Source organism: Vombatus ursinus, unplaced genomic scaffold (assembly GCF_900497805.2).
Source record: "Vombatus ursinus unplaced genomic scaffold, bare-nosed wombat genome assembly UNPS02010219.1, whole genome shotgun sequence".
Taxonomy (NCBI): Eukaryota; Metazoa; Chordata; class Mammalia; order Diprotodontia; family Vombatidae; genus Vombatus; species Vombatus ursinus.
This window is the reverse complement of record NW_020949997.1, coordinates 8,416,252-8,437,092: the sequence shown is the minus strand read 5'-3', so window position 1 is coordinate 8,437,092 and position 20,841 is coordinate 8,416,252. Positions and strand designations below refer to the sequence as shown.

The 20,841-nt window shown below is 36.2% G+C and overlaps 1 protein-coding gene across 2 annotated transcripts in view; it reads left to right on the top strand.

The window, feature by feature from the left end:
* The window catches only part of ANAPC1 (anaphase promoting complex subunit 1), a 157,588-nt gene that overhangs the window by 42,681 nt on the left and 94,066 nt on the right, over positions 1 to 20,841 (top strand). For both annotated transcript variants that reach the window (XM_027853882.1, XM_027853883.1), the window contains 8 exons: positions 6,059 to 6,133; positions 7,008 to 7,273; positions 10,359 to 10,450; positions 13,170 to 13,318; positions 14,241 to 14,319; positions 17,387 to 17,423; positions 17,520 to 17,590; positions 18,738 to 18,916. In XM_027853882.1, the coding sequence (XP_027709683.1) occupies positions 6,059 to 6,133; positions 7,008 to 7,273; positions 10,359 to 10,450; positions 13,170 to 13,318; positions 14,241 to 14,319; positions 17,387 to 17,423; positions 17,520 to 17,590; positions 18,738 to 18,916 (948 nt within the window). The remainder of the gene's footprint in view (positions 1 to 6,058; positions 6,134 to 7,007; positions 7,274 to 10,358; positions 10,451 to 13,169; positions 13,319 to 14,240; positions 14,320 to 17,386; positions 17,424 to 17,519; positions 17,591 to 18,737; positions 18,917 to 20,841) is intronic.

Sequence of the window (20,841 nt, the reverse complement as noted above, 5' to 3'; positions counted from 1 at the left end):
ATTTATTTATTTTTTTTAGTTTTCAGCATTCACTTCCACAAGATTTTGAGTTCCAGATTTTCTCCCCATCTGATCCCTCCCCCCACCCCAAGATGGCATGCATTCTCTATACCCCTGCCCCTAATCTGCTCTTCCTTCTAGCTCTCCCCCCTTCTCTTATCCCTTCTCCTTCTATTTTCCTGTAGGGTAGGATAGATTTCTATACCCCATTTCCTGTATTTCATATTTCCCAGTTGCATGTGAAAATAATTTTTTTAGCTTTTGCTTTTAAAACTTTGGGTTCCAAATTTTCTCCCTTCCTCCCTCCCCAGCCACCCTTATTAAAAAGGCAAGTAACTCAATACAGGTTATACATGTGTAGTCATGCAATACACTTCCATAGTAGTCATGTTGTGAAAAACTAAGCATACTTCCCTTCATCCTATCCCGCCCACCATTTATTGTATTCTCTCTTTTGACCCTGTCCCTCCTCAAAAGTGTTTGCTTCTGATTACCTCCTCCCCCAGTCTGCTTTCTCCTCTGTCATCCCCCTGCTGTCTTGTCCCCTTTCCCCCCTATCTTCCTGAAGGGTAAGAGGTTTCCATACCCAATTGAATGTGTATGTTATTCCCTCCTTAAGCCAAATCCAATGAGAATAAGATTCACTCATTCCCTCTCTCCTTCCCCTGTTTCCTCTCCACTGTAAAAGCCTTTTCTTGTCTGTTTCATGTGAGATAATTTACCCCATTCTACCTCTCTTTCTCCTCCCAGTATAATCCTCTCTCACCCCTTAATTTTATTCTCCAGATATCACCCCTTCATCTTCAACTCACTCTGTGCCCTCTGTCTATCTATCTAGCTATCTATCTATATACATATAATTTTTTCCCTCCAGCTACACTAATACTGAGAAAGGTCTCATGAGTTACAAATATCATCTTTCCATGCAGGAATGTAAACATTTCAGCCTTAATAAGTCTCTTATGATTTTTCTTCTATTTACCTCTTCATGTTTCACTTGAGTCTTGTATTTGAAAGTCAGATTTTCTATTCAGCTGTGGTCTTTTCATTAAGAATGCTTGAAAGTCCTCTATTTCACTGAATTACCATTTTTACCCTGCAGGATTATACTCAGTTTTGCTGGATAGGTGATTCTTGATTGTAATCCTATCTCCTTTGCCCTCAGGAATAATATATTCCATGCCCTCCGGTCCCTTAATGTAGAAGCTGCTAAATCTTGTGTTATCCTGATTGTGTTTCCACAATACTTGAATTGTTTCTTTCTGGCTGCTTGCAATATTTTCTCCTTGACCTGGCAACTCTGGAATTTGGCTACAGTATCCCTAGGAATTTTCCTTTGGGGATCTCTTTCAGGAGGTGATCAGTTGATTCTTTAAATTTCTATTTTGCCCTCTGGTTTTAAAATATCAGGGCAGTTTTCCTTGATAATTTCTTGAAAGATGATGTCTAGGCTCTTTTTTTTGATCATGGCTTTTAGATAGCCCAATAATTTTTAAATTCTCTCTCCTGGATCTATTTTCCAGATCAGTTGTTTTTCTAATGAGGTATTTCACATTATTTTCTATTTTTTCATTCTTTTGTATTAGTTTTACAGTGCTTTGATTTCTCATAAAGTCACTAGCTTCCAATTTCTCCATTCTAATTTTTAAGGAAGTATTTTCTTCAGTAATCTTTTGGACTTCCTTTTCCATTTGGCCAATTTTGCTTTTTAGGGCATTCTTCTCTTCATTGGCTTTTTAGACCTCTTTTGTCATTTGAGTTAGGCTATTGTTTAAGGTGTTATTTTCTTCAGTATTTTTTTGGGTCTCCTTTAGCAAGCTGTTGACTTGTTTTTTATGATTTTCTTCATTCTCATTTCTCTTCCCAGTTTTTTCTCTACTTCTCTTACTTGTTTCTCAAAATCCTTTTTTGAGCTCTTCCATGGCCTGGGACCAATTCATATTTTTCTTGGAGGCTTTGGAAGTAGGAGCTTTGACTTTGTGATCTTCTTCTGGTTTTATGTTTTGATCTTCTTTGTCACCAAAGTAAGATTCTATGGTCTGACTCTTTTTGTGCTGCTTGCTCATTATCTCAGCCAATTTTGAGTTATAAACTCTTTGTTAAGGTAGGGGTCTTCTTCCAATGTGGAGAATGTACTGTCTCAAGCTTCAGGGGTTTTGTGCAGCTGTTTTCAGAAATAATTCTAGGGACCTGTAAATTTTCAGTTCTTCCAAGGTGCTATGATCAGGGGCAAAGTGTGAACTCCTTTCCTGGCCTGTGCTCTGGTCTATGAGTGACCACAAGCACTCTTTTGTGTCTTGGAACTGTGAGGAGGATTTTCTCTCCACCACCACTACAAGCTCCACCATGCCAGCGCTCCTACTCGCCCCAGGACCACACCCAGAACTGTGATCCAGATCCAAGCATGAGCAGAACAAGAGAATCCTGCACCAGCGAAGAGATCCCTGCAATCCCCCTCTGATCAGCCACTCAATTTCCTCTCAGTTTGTGGGCCGGGAGCTCTGGAGGCAGCCGCTGCCCCGGGGCCACGTACCATGCTTCTCTCTCACTGAAGACACAGACTTTTCCTACTGACCTTCTAATTGTCTTTGGCATTCCTGGGTTGAGAAGTCTGGAAGCAGCCACAGCTGCCTGTGATTCAGTCCTCTGAGGCCTGCTCCAGGTTCGCTGAGACCTGCGCACCCATGCAGAACTGCGCTCCTCTCCCTGTGGAGCACAATATACCTTTCTGATCAACCATCCATCCAGGTTGTCTTGGGCTGGAAATTTGTTTCACTCGTTCTTTTTGTGAGTTCTGCTGCTTTAGAATTTGTTTAGAGCTAATTTTTATGGGTATGAATTCCCCATAGTTGCATACTTACTTAGTTTCACAGACTCTGCCCTTGTAGATGTCAGCCTCAAAGGTAACACAATACAACACAACACATACACAATCAGAGCCAGAACTTGACCTGAGGTCTTCTGATTCTAAGACCAGTGATCATTCTGTTGCTATGCCATCTTCCTCTCTTACTGTTCTGCCTCTGTCACTGGTATCTGTGGTGCCTCACCCAGTGGGCAGCCCTTTTGAGAATACTGAGCCTTGAGCTGTGCATCCTCATTTTGTTATTCCATTGTGATGGATGTACATTTTGCCAAAGTGCCAGCCGTAAAGTTGAAATAGTTTCAATTCCAGTATAAGTTTGTTGTCTGGTGGTCTCAGATGCAGCTATAGTAGGCATTTTTATTTTTTTATTTTTTTCTTCATTTTTTTCTTTTTTTTTATTATTTTGATTTATCAGTAATCACTTCTATATGCTTTTGATTTTAAAATTTTTCTCCCCTTTCCTCCCCACCACCCTTCCCAAGACGGTGCACAATATGATATGGGCTATACATTTATATTCATATTAAACATATTTTCACATTAGTGATGTAAGTAAAAATTAAAACCAGTAGGAGGAACCATTAGAAAGAGTAAACAAAACTCAACAGAAGAGAAAAAAAAATAGCAATTCGACTTCCATAATTCTTTGGATGTGGATAGCATTTTCCATCACAAGGCCTCTGGAGATGTCTTAGATCCTTGTATTGCCAGGAAGGGTTAAGTTTATCAATATTAGTTATCACACAACGTGGCTGTTATTGTTTACAATGTTCTCTTGGTTCTGTATAGCAGGCATTTTTAAAAGTTATAGTTCATAACATTAGTTTTTTTGCCTGTTACTTGACCTTCCTTAGTTCTATTTTTTTTTTGTATCCCATCATAGTGTGTAGCTTGATGAGTACTCATTAATTTGTTTTTTGCAAAATCAATTTTATTACTTATTTATTTGGCTTTTTTTTTCTTTTCAAATTTTGACTTCAAAATTCGCTTCCTCCCACTGAGAAGAAAGCAAGTAATATCCATTATACATGTGAAATCATGCAAAACATATTCCCATATTAGCCATATCACCAAAAAAATTACTTCAATTTTTACCCAGAATTCATCAGTTCTTTCTCTGGAGGTGGATAGCATTTTTTCATCATGAATTCTTTGGAATTGCTTTGGATCATTGTATTGATCAGAGTAGCAAAGTCTTTCACAGTTGATCTTCATTACAACATTGCTGTTACTGTGCACAGTGATCTCTCTATTCTTCTCACTTTACTTTGTATCAGTTCATTTGGTCTTGCCATGTTTTTTTCAGAATCCACCCCCTTGTCATTTCTTATAGCACAATACTACTCCATCAGAATCATATGCTAGAACTTGTTCAGCCGTGCCCCACCTGAAGAGCATCCCCTCAATTTCCAATTCTTTGCCACCACAAAAAGAGCTGCTATAAATATTTTTGCATATGTAAGTCCTTTTCCTTTTTCTTTGATCTCTTTGGGAGTACAGACCTTCTAGCAGTATTCCTGGGTCAAAGAATATGCACAGTTTTGTAGCCCTTTGGGTGTAGTTATAAATTGTTCTTCAGAATGTTCGACTAATTTCACAACTCTACCAACAGTTTATTAGTATATGTATTTTCCCTCATGTCATTTCTGATAGGTCTGAGGTAGTACCTCAAACTTTTAATTTGCATTTCTCTAATCATTAATGATTCAGAGTGTTTTTTTCATGTGACTAAAGAAAGCTTTGATTTTTTCTTCTGAAAGCTGCCAGTTCATATCCTTTAAGCATTTTTCAATTGGGGAATGGCTTTTATTTTTCTAAATTTCACACAGTTCTCTCTGTATTTGAGAAATAAAGCCTTTATCAGAGACACTTAAAATTTTTTCTGTTGCTTCATGGTCTTTGGTACCTTTTAGCAAAGTGTCATTTCCCTGATTATCTCTTTTAATTAGGTCTCTTTTTGCATTGTTTGAGATCAAGATTGCCACCCTTGCCTTTTAACTCTGTGTGTGTCTTTTTGTTTCAAGTGTGTGTCTTGTAAACAACATATTGTTGGATTCTGGTTTCTAATCCGTTCTGCTATCTGCTTCCATTTTATGGGTGAGCTCATCTGATTCACATTCACTGTTATGATTGTTAACTGTATTTCCCCCCATTGTAATTTCTTCTGTTTATCCTTCTCTCTTTTTTTATTCTGTCTCTCCTCAAAAGTTGGTTTTGCTTCTGACTACTGCCTACCTTAATCTGTTTTCCCTTTTATCATCTTTCTTCTTTTTCCCTGCCACTCCCCCCAATATCTTTTATCCCTTTCCCCTACTGTTTTCTTATTAGATAAATGAGATTTCTATACCCAACTGATTGTGAATATATTTTCTTCCCTCTTTGAACCAATTGCAATGAGGTTGAGGCTCAAACATTGACCGCCACCCTCCCCTTTACCCCATTTTTCCCTTCACTATAAAAGCTGTTCCTTGTGTGCCTCTTTTATGTGAGAAAATTTCCCCCATTCTATCTGTCTTTTTCCCCTTCTCCCACTGCATCTTTCTTTCTCACCCCACCATTTATTTGTTTATTTATTGGAGGTCATCCCAATTTAATTGACTCACATTCATGCCTTCTTTCTAGGTAGACTTCTTCTAACAGGCGTAATAATGATAAAGTTCTTAAAAGTTACATGTATCATCTTCCCATATAGGAATGTAAGCAGTTTAACTTTAGTGAGTCCCTTATGATTACTCTTTTTATGTTTATCTTTTTATGCTTCTCCCAAGTTTTGTGTTTGAATGTCAGATTTTCTGTTAAGTTCAGGTCTTTTCATCAAGAGTGCTTGAACATCCTCTCTTTCATTAAATGTCCATTTTTTCCCCTGAAGAATTAATGCTCATTAAATATTGGTCAATGAATTGGCTCTATCTCTTTAGCTGTAAATTGAAACTGAATAGTTTACCCGTTAGTGGTGGTATATGAGAGTTCTTAAAATGCTGTCTGTACATATTGATCATGATATATCATGTGGGAACGGATGATGTGGTAATGCTTTTGTGGTGAGATTAACTTCTTACACAAGACATTATGAATATCCACATCAAACTGATATTAAGTTGATAAGCTATAGAAAAGGATTACTGAGTATCCTCTAATGAAATCATATATTAAACTTGAATTTTTGTTTCTTTTTCGGGGGGTAATTTGCAGCTTGACTTTGAAGGATCTCTTTCCCCAGTCATTGCACCCAAAAAGGCAAGGCCTTCTGACACTGGATCAGATGAGGTAAATATTGTGGTTGACTAGTTAATTTGTCACACTGATAATTGTGTTATCGATTTTTATTGTTTTGTTGTTTCCATTTTCTGCCTACAGGTTCCTAATTAAAATCATGATGTTTACCATAGGGTCAAGTTTATATGGATAGCACCCATGTGTCATGGAGCATAAAATAAAAATTTAAACCAGTGTATTCTGGCTCTGAGGCTGTATCTCTCTGGTATCAAAGCAATTGATCAATTCAAGGGAAAAATATGAAAGGGGGTATTTACTATTCAGTACTCCAAATAACTGGTTGATAAAATGTTTTGCATTTGAGGCCATTATTGTGGCATCTTCTTAAGACTATAAGTTATAGACTAGTTTAGATCTAGCTTCAATAGAAAGAATTATGACAGTGATGAAATCACAGCTCTTTATTATAGTGTAGAATTCCAGCATCATAATAACTTAGAACCAACCTGAGATTAATCTCTTCATTTACTTTGTTTCAGCTGCTATTGTATAGCAGTTTGTTTTTTTTTTGGATGCAGGATACACCCCAGCCCCTCTACCTTATCCCTCTATCCATATGTGGATTTTTTTCCCCTACAAGGCTTTCTGAAGATGACCTATCATAATATTTGTGACCCATGGCAGCTATTTGGCTATTCATGTTTGGTATCTCTACATTTGACATTATAACTTTTTTTTTTTGATACTTTAAGGTACATTTAATCTCAAACTACTAGTTCTGGAATTATGACAAATAAACTAAATTTTTTTTGATGTTAGTATTTAGTTTTTCACTAATGAAAATAAAATAATTACTGGGGATAAGAGATATTATTAGATATTATTATTATTATTAATGCATCTGTCTTTTTGTTCCTCTAATTAGGACTGGGAATATTTACTAAATTCAGACTACCACCAGAATGTTGAATCTCATCTTTTGACTAGAGCTTTGCATTTGAATCCTTTGGAAGTTTCACTGATGAAGGAAGATGTTTTACATAACCTTACTTTGGATTCTTCTACACTTCTCTTCACTCATATACCTGCTATTTTTTTTGTGCTTCATCTTGTTTATGAGGAATTAAAATTGAATAGTTTAATGGGAGAAGGAATACGTTCACTTGTTGTTCTTCTAGTTCAGTTGGCAAGGTATGTGCCATTTGCAAGTTAGAAGTATCCTGAAGGTCCTTCAATGAATTTATATTGACCTTAAGAATTCTATGAATATATAGCAACTTAAGCAAATAAGAACAAAGCATTTTTCCCCTTCATTTTGTATACCTTCTATCAATTAGAGTATTTGTACAATATCTTCAGCTTTTAGATTAATCAGTTGTAAGAAGTATTTGTACTATTCTCTAATTAAGCTTAGCATTGTTTGTTATGCTCTTAAAGCAAATTCTTAATTCCTGCAAGAACCTGTTATGGGACTAGTGTAATGGGCTATTTTGTACCACTAAAGGAAAAGCGTCTGTTTAAGGTAAGGCCATATGAGACAGAAGTCTCTGCAGTGATATAAGTATTTGGGTGAGGGCTATTAAATACTTTCATTCTGAGCATTAATCAAGTTGTTGTTCAGTCATTCATTTGTGTCTGACTCTTTATGACTCCGTGGGCCATAGTACATCAGGCCCTTCTAATCTTTACTATCTCCCGAAGTCTGTCTAAACTTATGTTCCTTGCTTCCATGACACTATCTATCCATCTTATCCTCTGCTGTCCTATTTCCCTTTAGTCTTCAATCTTTCCTGACATCAGGATCTTTTCTAGTAACTTCTGTCTTCTGATTATGTGGCCCAAGTATTTCAGCTTCAGTATCTGACCTTTCTTTCAGTGAATAGTCTGAATTAATTTCTTAAAGTACTGACTGACTTTATCTCCTTGCTGTCCAAAGAACTCTCAAAACTCTTCAAAAGTGTTGATTCTGAAGATTTCATCATAGTTCAACTCTCACAGGCATACATTGGACCTTTGTTGGCAAAGTAATGTCTCTGCTTTTCAATATGCTGTCCGGATTTGCATAGCTTTCCTTCCAAGGAGCAAGTATCCTTTAATTTCATGGCTACAGGCAGCATCTACAGTGATCTTTGAGCTCAAGAATAAAAAATCTGACATTGCTTCCATTTCTTTTCCCCTCTATTTGCCAGGAAGTGATGAGACTAGTTGCCAAGATCTTCAGGGTTGAGTTTTTTTTTTTTTTATGTTAAGCTTCAAGCCACTTTTTACACTCTCCTCTTTCACCCTCGTTAAGAGGGTTCTTAATTCTTCACCTGCCATCAGAGTGGTATCATATGCAAATCTGAAGTTGTTGTTATTTCTGCTGGCAGCCTTAATTCTGGCTTTTGATTCATCCAGCTTGGCATTTCACATGATGTACTCTGCATGAAAGTTAAATAAATAGGCAACAATATACAGCCTTGTTGTATTCTTTTTCCAATCTTAAGCCAATCAGTTGTTCCATGTTTGGTTCTAACTGTTGCTTTGTGGTTTGGATATAGGTTCCTCAGCAGACAAATAAGATTATCTGGTATTCCTATATCTTTGAGAACTTGCCACATTTTGTTGTAATCTGTACGATCAAAGGCTTTAGTGTAGTCAGTGAAGCAGATGTAGATGTTTTCCTGGAACTCCCTTGATTTCTCCAGCGAATGTTGGCAATTTAGCCTCTAGTTCCTCTGCCTCTTTGAAAACCAGCCTGCTCTTCTGGTGATTCTCAGTTTACATATTACTGAAGCCTACCTTGCAGAATCTTAGGCATAACGTTGCTATAATGTGAAATGAGTGTAATTGTTCAATAATTTGAACATTCTTTAACATTACTCTTCTTTAGAATTGGGACATAAATTGATCTTTTGCATTGACCGTTATTGAGTTTTCCAGATTTGCTGGCATATTGAGTACAGCACTTTAACAACATCATCTATTAAGATTTTAAATAGCTCAGCTGGAATTTTGTCACCTCCACTAACCATATGGTTAGCAATGCTTCCCAAGGCCAACTTAAGTTTGTTCTCCAGGATAACTGACTCTAGATCAGTAATCATACCATTGTGATTATCGGTGACGTTAAGATCTTTCTTGTATACTTTTTCTGTTTATCCTTGCCACTTGTTAATATAGTTTACTTCTGTTCTATAATTTTGTCTTTTATCATGCACACTTTTACATGAAATGTTCTCTTCATATCTAATTTTCTTAAATAGATCTCTTGTCTCTCATTCTGTTGTTTTCTTCTGTTTCTTTGCATTGCTTATTTAAGAAAATCTTTTCTCTCCTTGCTGTTCTCTGGAATTCTGCATGAAGTCGAACATATCTTTCCCTTTCCCTTTTCTTTTTTCCAGCACTATTTGTAAAGCCTCATCAGACAGCCATTTTACTTTCTTGCTCTTCTTTTTCTTTGGAATTTTTTGAAGCTGCTTCCTTTACAATATTGCCAACTTCTATCTATAATTCTTCAGGCACTCTTATCTATCAGTTCAGATCTCTTAAATCTATTTATCACTTCCACTTCATATTCATAAGGGATGTTATTTAGGTCAAACTTGTATGGTCTGATAGTTTTTCCTCCTTTCTTCAATTTAAGTCTGAAATTTATAATAAGAAGCTCATGATCTGACTCATTGTCAGTTTCAGGTCTTGTTTTAACTGACTGTATAGAGCTTCTCCCCCTTTGCAAAGTATATAATCAACCTGATTTTTGTATTGACTGTCTGGTGATGTCCATATGTAGAGTTGCTTATTGAGTTGTTGAAAAAGAGTGTTTGGATTATCTTGATAAAACTCTATTAGTCTCTGCCCTACTTCACTTTGCTTCATTATAAAAAGAAAGACTTGGTTGCCTTTCTTATCTTGTTCCTTTAAAAATTCAGGCGAGTTATTTGACAAGCTGAGTAGCACAGTGGATAGGGTGCTGGGCCTGGAGTCAGGAAGACTCATGTTTGTGAGTTCAAATCGGCCTCAGACACTCACTAGCTGTGTGACCCTGGGCAAATCACTTAACTCTGTTTGCCTTCGTTTCCTCATCTGTAAAATGAGTTGAAGAAGGAAATGGCAAACCACTCCAGTATCCTTGTCAAGAAAACCCCAAATGGGGTCACAAAGAGTCAGATGAAACTAAAAAACGACTGAACAACAGCATACTAGCATAGTGCCTTTAAACCACGCAGAACTCAGGAGTCTTATGTTTTTGAGTGTAACAGCTTTCTCTTTTCCCTTATATTCTTTATCGTTTTAGAGATTTACAGTTGGAACCATATTTAGATTATTACTATAGAGACTATCCAACACTTGTGAAAACTTCCCGACAAACATGCATAATTGATCAAGGTAAGCTGCTGTGGCACTTGATGATTTTCTAGGCAGTGTTGTGTCATTTATCAGAATCTTCTCAGTAAACTTTCCTGTAACCCTGGGGTAACAATTACGTAAGATTTAGGCTTGGCAACATTGTTAGAAGCTCAAATTCAGAAACTCTTGACGCCATTGTAAATGTGCTTCTAATCCATTCTGCTTATGTACATTTTGACCAGATGACTTAATGATGGATAAACACCAGAGTTACTTATATTTAAACATAGTCTTTTGATTCATAAGACTCATGTTGTCAGTGCATTCATTTCCATAATTGACTATTACAAATCTTGGATTTCATTTTTCTTAATAATTATTATCCTTAATGAATTAAGATATGAAAAGAAAGAAGAAATTATTTAAACTTATTTGGATGCCTATGGTTTCTAAAATAATTGTTATAATTCCTACATTTTTGACCTGTCTTGTTGCCCATAAACAGAGTGGAGTAATTTGAACCTTCCCTCTATTGTCTAGCTTCTGTGTAGGGCAAATTTTCCCCACCAAACAAATCTGATACTAAGCTTCAAACTTGAACTTGGGTGAAGCCAAAGCTTTCATAGATCATTTGAAAAATTATCCTTTGAAAAAGCACTGTTTTTGGCAGAGAGTAAAAGTGGTATTGCTATGTATTTTATTACGATAATAATAGCAGCTAGCATCTATGTAGTATTCTAAGGTTTTCAAGTTGCTTCATGAATGTTATCTCATTTGCAACAATCCTGAAATATTAGTGCTGTTATCCTCATTTTACTGATAAGGGAACCGAAGCCTAGAGCAATTAAGTGATTTATCCCTCAGGGTTACACAGCTAGTAAGTGTTTGAGGCTGGTCTTTCTGACTTCAAGTCCGGTAGTGTTATCTACTGCACCACCTAGTCACGTATTTATATAGTAGCATTTAAGGTTGGCAAAATAGTTTTTATGTGATTTTGCTTAGCATTCACAGTTTACCCCAGAAATAGGTGCTGCTATTGTCCCCTTTAACAGATGACAAAACTGAGGCTGAGAGAGGTTGAGTGATTTGCCCAGGGCCACACAGCGGCAGGATTTAAATTTAGGTCTTCCTAATTCCAAGTCCAACAGTATCTGCTGCACCACCTAGCAGTAACTAATATTTATGTAGTGCTTGAAGATTCATAAAGTGCTTCACCATATATCACCTCATTTAATTTGAAGTCATAAGGACCTTTGATATTAAGAATTACAAACTGGTTCAAGAGTTAAATTAACTTAAGATTAATTTAATTAAATTAAATTAAGAGTTAAATGTCATTAATATGAAGGCTGTATCAGTTCATCTCTTTTAACAGTGTTGCCTGCACTTCTAAAGTTAAGCACAAATAAATGTGGACAAATCTCATTGTCAGTGTTGCCACGACCACATTATATTTGGACTTTAACTTGAGATTCTGAGGGGAAAAATGGGCCAAGGGACTTCAGAAATGTGATATGCAGTACAGCATGTATGTAGTGTAAGGTTCAGCATAAATGAACCCCATCTATCAGCTTTGCCTCTTTCTCTTCAGTGACAGGTTTAACAGGGATTTAAAAGAGTCCTCTGGTTATAGCAGAGCCAGCCCTTGAAAAACTGCTTCCAGGAAAATTTTACTACACAATAGTCACAGATAATTCTTTTGTATTTGGACCAACCATCTAGATTTTACTGAGTTTCCAAACTTGTACAAAAAAAAAAAAAAGATTTTAATTTGATGTATGTTTCGAAAAATGTAGTATTTCTCATAAGCAGAAGTGTCACCCTTTCTAGAGTGAAGCTTTTTTTTATTTAGCAAACAACATGAAGCACTGGTGAGCATGTTTTTGTCGGTAAAATTCTATCTAGTCTAAATGTTTTTGAATACTGAGTGTTATTTAATACTCAGTTTTAGTTTTTAGTTTCATTTTAGTTTTACTTTTTGTTATCAAAATTGGAGGTCTTAGGAACCTTCACACAGCTGTGAGATGTAATAGCCCTGCTTTTATTTATACTGCCTATGTTTCTATTCTATGATATTCAGCTTGACAGTTGCCACTATTTGTGGTTGAGTCATTTTCAGTCATGTCCAACTCTTTGTGACCGTATTTGAAGTTTTCTTGGCAGAGATACTGGAGTGGTTTGACATTTCCTTCTCCAGCCCATTTTACAGATGAGCAAACTGAGGCAAACAGGATTAAGTACCTTGGTCAGGGTCACACAGCTAGTAGGTGCTGAGGCCAGATTTGAACTCAGGGAAATGAGTCTTCCTGAGGCCAGACCTAGTACTCTATCCACTGAAGCACCTAGCTGCCCCTATACCTTTCACCACTGTTGTCACCACTGTACCTTTGAGCAATAGGTTAGATGTTATCTGTTTACAAATTGGAAGTGGAACTTCAGATCAAAGTACAGATTTTTTGGGGAGAATGACTCCCAGTAATCTCTTTCCTCCATTAATATTGGTACTTTTCAACTCTTGCCTACATGGTGGGGAAAGGTAATTGATAGACAATTTTGATTCTGCTTAGGGAGACCAGGGAAGTCTAAGTTATGTCTGGTACAAAGGGCCACACTCAGATTTTATACAAGCTAAATTTAAGGGAAAATAGAGGACCTTGTTTTTACCATTACAGTAAATAATACGTATCTTTTGTTTATAGAGTAAAAACATTGTCTTCCTGTGCTTTTATGTGTTTTAAAAATTTCATCCACTTTAAAGCCCAAATAGGACTTATGCATCACCCTTCATTTTTTACACCTGAGCCTCCAAGTATATATCAGTGGCTGAGTTCTTGCTTAAAGGGTGAAGGAGCGTCACCTTATCCTTACCTATCTGGAGTCTGTGAAAGAAGCAAACTCATAGTGTTGGTACGTACTATCACGATTTTCACTTTTATGTTAGTTTTAAATAACTGTCTCAGTCTTTCAAAGCCCCAGTCAGATACCAAGTTAGATATGTTGTATTTAATCAATATTATAAATGAGTAACCTGGAATCAGAATATTAAAGAAACAGAGCAAAATCCTTTAAAAAAATTTTTTTCCCAAGGTGCCATTTAGTAAAAACTGCTTATTCTCAAAAGGGAAATAAGAAATTCTGGACACATATACAGTTCTTTGTTTTTTGGTTTTTTGTTTTTTTTTTAACCAACAATGTAGAGTACAATGAGATTTTAAAAAGTTGAAGAGCTAAAGTAGGATTATTATAGGCTAATCCTTTTTGTAGGATATAGAATGTAGCCTAATGGGGAGGAAGTCTGTTTTGGTAGCATGATAAACTGAAAATTAAATTGCTATTAGTAATTTATGTGCTATTCTGAAGCATTCCATCCAGTTGTGAATCTTATCCAGCCTCTTATATGGAGCTATCTTAAGGGAAAACCTTATGAACAGGTATTGACCAGAAGAGCATTGTGTTTTGTTCCTTAAAAAAAGTTATATTAAAAGTAAGAGCTGGGAAAAACTTTTAGATCAGTTTTAATAGTGGACAGTTGAAGAATGATAGCTGATTTAAATGTAGGGGTTTGTATGTTAAACATGTTAAGTGTTTCAGGTACCATTAGAATTACATGGCTTTTCATCCTCTGACATAACTATTTTCCTCATTATTTTGAGGAAAAAAATACCATGATACCCTTTAGTGGTAACTTACTGAAGTAGATACTTTAGCTTATTAGCTAACCTTTTAAATATATATTTTATTGCACATTTTGGACACTGAAGCATTAAATTGAAAACTATAATTTTTGAGATTTTTTTTTTCCTATGTGTAATATTTTTTTTTCTTGCAGAGTGTTGCACTCTACATACTTGGTGATGAGAGAGCTGTTTCTAATGAAGCATCACAATATTTATCCAAAGTAACTTCAGGTAGTATGATAGGCTTACTATTTTGCTCCCTGTTTCCTTTAGGATAAAATACAAATTCCTCAGCTTGATAATTAAGGTTCCCTTCTGGCTCTAACTTACCTTTCACACTTATTTTACATTGCTCCCCCTTTCAGACAATATCTGTTTCCCAACTTGGCATTCTGTTTTCTTTTTTCATCTATAAGTATTTCTCCATGCCAAGACTGTATTTTTTCATCACCTCCATCTATCAAAATCCCTATCCTTCTTCAAGACTCAACTCAGGTGCCAGCCTCCTTCATGAAACCTTCCCCAGTTCACTCCTTCAACCCCAAACTGAAAGTCTTTTCCCCTCTCCATAAATATTCCTCTTCCCTTTCCTCTTTTACATAATCATTCAGCCCTGTTATGTTTATCTGTAGAAAGTAAACTCCTTGAGGTCAGGGACTATGTGTCTTTTAGTTATAAGGATCAAATGAGATAATATATTGCACTATTCCAAACTTTAAACGGGTACATATGTACCCATTATTAACTATAATTAATCATTATCATCATCACAATAATAATATCTAACTGCTGACTATGATAGAACTCTTGAATGACATTTCTCTTAAATTCAACAAAAAATAGAGACATGAAAACCAGTCTAAAAAACAGAAGTATATCAGAAACAGGAGTGCAAAGAAAAAAAAAAACTTTACATCAGTCAAAATTATTTATATAAATTATTATTATTAATATAATTATTAATTATTATTAATATTATTAATACAAAGAATGACAGAAGAGTTATGTCAAGGGAGGTGCCTGAAACCCAGCTTCTCTGCAAAATGGAAGTCAGAGGAACGACCCAATTGAAGGGCCCAAGTGCTTCACTGTGGTGCATGAATCGTGAGCAAAAGCACTTGATCGTTTTCCTTCAAATGATGGGCTGATCCTATCTTTTTTTAACAGAAGGCATCACGTATCCATTACGAATAAATGAGAATATGGACCCTCTCTAGACATAGTCCAGTTATATCTTTAAGTCCTTTATATACAGCATTCACAAAAAAATATTTAAATGTACTTAGAAGAAAATAATACATTGACTGAGGAGCAAGAATAGTATGTCAAAAAAATCTCAGGGGTCTGAACAGCAGATTCTAACAATTTAGTAATTATTGAACAAGCTACCTGAAATATTTGCAAAATTTATTGCAATATTACATTTGTTATGCTGATTATCCAAAAGTTTATGGCTCAGTTCTATACTTAAAATTTATTCACATATTGTCAACATATAAGACCCAAGTATAGTGAGAACTCTAAGAGTATTTGCTAACCACATGTAAAACTATTCTCTTTTTAAAACATACCAACACAGTAATGTTAACAATTTTAGAGGAAGTGTGGAGTAATGCTTAGAGTGCTGGCTTTGGAGCTTGAACCAGAGATCATAATGAACCAATAGATGAAGGTGATACTTAATAATACTTTGGTCTCTGGACAAAATATGAGCATAAAGCTATAAAGGAGAAAGCCATGGTTTAATTTTTCAGACTGGCTGGCATCTTGAAATCAAAGCTCAGTGGTAAGAATACATTTCAAGCAATTAAGAGCTACAAAATATTTAATTTATACTTTACAGATACTTAATTTATACTTTCACAAAATCTTAATTTCTACTTTTGGAACTGTAAAGGAACGTAATAGATTTGGAAAGTATCTTATCAAGAACTAGTACAATATTAACAATACAAAGGGTCCATCATCTGAAGGAAGTTGCAGAAAGAGTTGTCAAGAAAGGAGGATGAGGATTGATAGACATTTTCTAAAAACACAGTGAGCACATAAAAAAACCCTGCAGAAATACTTTTGCAACAAGCAGACATCACTTCACTAAATAATAGTAAAGGCTGACAACAGATACATGCACCATTGGATTTGTTGAATGTCAATGAGAACAGTCTTAACTCTGAGTGAAACTTGTGAAATCACCAAGATCCAAGGATGGAAACTAAAGCCCCCTTTCCCCTATGAGTAACTTCTGTATGAACTTCGCCAACAAATGTTGGCAAAGAAGCATCACAAAAATGACCAAATCATGTAGCTTTGTTTGTTTATGATGGCAGTTCAGAACCAGGTCATTACTATTAGAAATTATGTGAGTTATTCTCCAGGAGACCTGATTTTGTGATCATTGCAGATTATTCATAGAAATTGTAGAAAATGTACAAAGCTGTTTTTTGTCCAGTTACCAGGTTTTTGCTGTTCGATCCTTTTCCAAATGCTATTCCAACCAACAACTTCTTCAGGGATTTGAATTTAATTCAGCCAATTAATCATTTACTATTTAAAGAACACGCTGCTTAAGTCCTGAGGGCAAGTAGAAGAATTTAGATGAGATCTAGCTCATGTTCCTGCGTAGTTTCATTGTAGGAGGATCAAGGCACATGGACATAGAGATACTAATAATACACAGAAACTGTTTAGAAAGGTTTAAAACGAAATGCTATGTGAGGTATGCCAGAAATGCTGCTATTGAAAGGAACATCAGGAGAGTCTCCAGGGAGGAGGTGATTTTGTCTTTGTGGAGTAAGAATTCACTTGTAGAAGAGGAAAGGGAGAACATTCCAGACCTAGGGAGGAGTTCAAAGAAAGGGAGAGGGAGACCAGCATGTTTGAGTTTAGGCAGCTCTTTGTGTTCAGGGATAGAAAAGCCTATAAGGTGGCAGTAAAATGAAAATCCATTCAGACTAAGGGATGGTTTTATGTTTTATCCTTTCATAATGTGTTGATTATTTTCATGTGTAGTTAATATCCTTTCCTTTGGTTTATATCCATTTTTCCTACCCACTTAGAAGCAAACACCTTGAAAGGCCATTCTTAGCAATTCCGTAAAAGTGAATTACCAGGATTCTCACTTGCAACCCATTATACATCCCCATCTGTTCACCCATCTAGTGACCATGGTGCTGCCAACTATTTTTTTAAAAAGCCTCTGGTGAAAGAACATTAATTTCAAGTGGTCTGCATAGGAATTGAGTAGAATATGTTTCTTTACCAACTTGATATACTGTAACTTCATTTTATTTCTTTTCAGCACCAAAAAAGAATCAAATGGATCAAAATGACAACAGGTAATTTTGAACTGAGTTGATTTTGTTCTTACTTTTTAATTGATATATTTAATAATGTTGTGGGTTTTTTTTTTTTGTTTTTTTTGTTTTTTGTAGATTTAGTTTCAGACATAGCACACCTGTTAATAGCCTAGCTGAAAAATTAGTACTCTGGATGACCAATGTAGGTAAGGCCATTTTTTGTTACTTTTTATCAGCCTTACAATTAACAAGTAGAAAGCCACACTTTTCTGCCTGAGAATCTACTTTAATTAGTACCTGCTGTTTCTTTGCTAGAAGTGAGGAGCATATGAAAGGGAAGGGCTTTTAGTTAGTACTTTCTGGGAGTGTTCCACTGAATTGAGATAATTGTGGAATATAAAGCATAATATAAGGATCTTCTTAGCAAAAGGACACTGCTGTTTTTCCATGACGTTCTCAGTCTTTTATAATCCCTGGAAGGCATAACAACTTTGAAGCCCACTCTTTGTGGTCAAAGAACCTTCCTGTGATTATGATACCAATAAACTTTTGCACTGTTGTAATGGTGATGGTAAAAGCTGTCCTTAGAATGGAGACCAGGAAGTATTCTGTATTCACATTTGAAGTGATTGACCCTAGGGATCAGAGTATCTCTAGTAAAATTTGAGAAATTATTCCTGAGCCTTCTTGTCGGAGGATATTGTTGTAATTTCTAAAGGTAACATTCACCTGGTTGGAGGTAGGAAAGGGTGATCCAGTAAGGGAAAGGGGAGGTGAAGTGAAATGAGTACTGAACCTTGTGATTTGTAGGAGATAACCTCCATTTTTCTAGTTAGAGAGCTTTTCAGTTGGACACAAACTTTAATCACCCTTGGAACTGTATAAGTGACAATTTTGCACAATTTTTAATGGGAAGTAAATTCAAGACATTTTAGAAGGTTCTAAGATTCTCTTTTTAAAGTGAGAGAAAACTATGTAGGAAAGAAAAAACTATACTAACTGGCATTAATATAATATAAAAAGTGTTTAAATTTAAAAACAGTAACAAACACCTGTTTTGCCTTTTTTATTGAAGTTAATTTGCTCGTGTGGAAAGTCCCCTGAAACTCACTCCAGTATTTATAGTTCTTTATCCCCCTCCTATCCCTCCCTTCCCCCCAAAAGCGTAGTAGTCATATAGGATGTCCACTCCAGGGGAAAAACAACCATGTAAAGAAATGCTGATGTTTTATCTCTCTGTGGGAGATTTTCTGGAGTACAGTTTGAGAGATCTTCTTGATTATAGATAAGAGGCTGAGATAAGCATTAGGTTTTATATTTTACTGAAGATATTTCCTTTTTCATCTCCGTAAGGATTCACCTTAAGGGATTTGGAGTCTCTTCCTTTTGGAGTTGCTCTTCCTATCAGAGATGCTATTTATCACTGCCGAGAACAGCCTGCTTCAGATTGGCCAGAAGCTGTCTGTCTCTTGATTGGGCGTCAGGATCTTTCCAAACAAGCCTGTGAAGGGAACTTACCAAAAGGGAAATCTGTGAGTATCAATCACGTTGGTTTTTATTGAACTAATTGCTGGTTTGATATATGGGTTTCATTCAATTATAATTTTAAAATAACATACATTTTTAAATAGCCATTTAGGATTATTGTCTGTATTACAGATATGACAAATTTCCTATTTTAGTGAAAATGAGTACTTCTTGAGTTTTAACAGGGAATTATATGCCCAATAAGGAAAATTCTAAGAACTCGGTAGCACTGTCATTAGCCTTTTCTTTGTTCTTGAGTCAACAGAACAGTGGGGTCAGCAAAGCATTTGCAGAGTGTGGTGCAGAATCATAGGATTTTAAGACTTGAAGGAATCTGAGAGATTTTCTGGTCTGACTCCTTCATTGTGGGGAAAAAATGGCTCAGGGAGCTTAGGTGTAGTGACTTGCCCAAGGTCGAGTAGGTCCTCAGGGTATAGAAGGAGAGCTGGAAGAATCCTCCCAGGGTTTGGTCCAATGCCTTCATTTTACACAGGAGGACTTTGGCCCCAGAGGCTGACGGACTCTCCTAATTTCACCCAGGGCATAAGTGTCAGATGGGTCCTGCAGCTCTAGGACCAGTGGTTTTGCCACAGGCTGTGAACCTCTTATGACCAGGAACTGAATTTACCTTTCTTTGTATCTCTAGTGCTTTAACTCTGTGCTTGGTGCTTAGTGGTGACTTCATGAATATTTATGGATTGATAGTGCCTCCTGTTCTAACTTTATCTCACCCTATCCCCTTTTCCCTATCTTAGTCTCTAACTACTTGCCATTACTCAAACACAACTTCTAATTTTTTTCTGCTCCCTGGCTTTGCTCACTGGCCGTCAACACAATAGCTCTGCCTTTTGAAATTCTCTAATCATCTTAGTTAGAAGTGATTTCTAACTTGTTTGAACCTCCTTCATTCCTCTCTTATACATTTTCACATTTTTCTTTCACGTTATTTGTGAACATGTCTCCTATGTGCCCTTGATTCCCTTTCTTCCTCCCCCTAAACCCCCAACTATATAAGTCTTGAGGACAGATATTTTGTTGTTTTATATTTTCATCCCCACAGCACCTAGCTTAAGTATTTTATTTATAGAAGTACCCAGCTATTTGATAGGCCTGGAACTAAATTCCAGGACGTTTGACTCCATTCTCCTATTATTTTGCTACTAGTTGAATATCACAAAGCACTAGCTTGAGCTCAAGTATACAAAGTATAAAAGTTTGTATTTAATCATTTATCTTTCATACTTTTCTTTGTAGATAATTTGTTATAAATTTTACGTTAAAAAAACTTATATGTACAAAAATTTTACCCTTTAAAAAGTGAACTTCTACTGTAGATAGTCCTCACTTTACTTAAGTGGACTGGTGTGTACTCATCTGTGTAAAGCGATTTTTATGAAATGTAAATTTGCCAGTGGAGGTGGGGAAAGAAGGTTGGAAGGGGGTGCACAGACATGTGGGGGCTGGACACGAACACAAACAGGAGAAGATGGGCAACACAAAGGGTCCAGACCCTTAGACAGGTGAATGGAGCAAGGCAAAGATCTCCTTTCTTGGCACAATGCCCCTGATCCTTGGTTGTCTCTCCATGCCTCAGTTCTACTTTTACTTGGAGGCGTTATTTTTGTTTGTGGGGTGAGATGCAGAGCAGTGAGCCTAGGGACAGGTGCAGAAAGAGAAAGAACAGTACTGTATTTCCTCCTCTTATTGCCTTATTTTTTCTTTTTATAAATTTATAGCCTCCCCTAATAGATGTCTTACTGTAGCATGGAGGTGACCATAAATTTTCAAAGGTATAATGGCAGAGTACCAGGTCTCGCAGCTCTTATCTTTGTATCCTTGGTGCTTAGCGCATTGCCTGGCACACAGAAAGTGCTTCATAGCTTTTTGATTGATTAGAATCCACACTTTCTCTTGAAACCCATCTCAACTT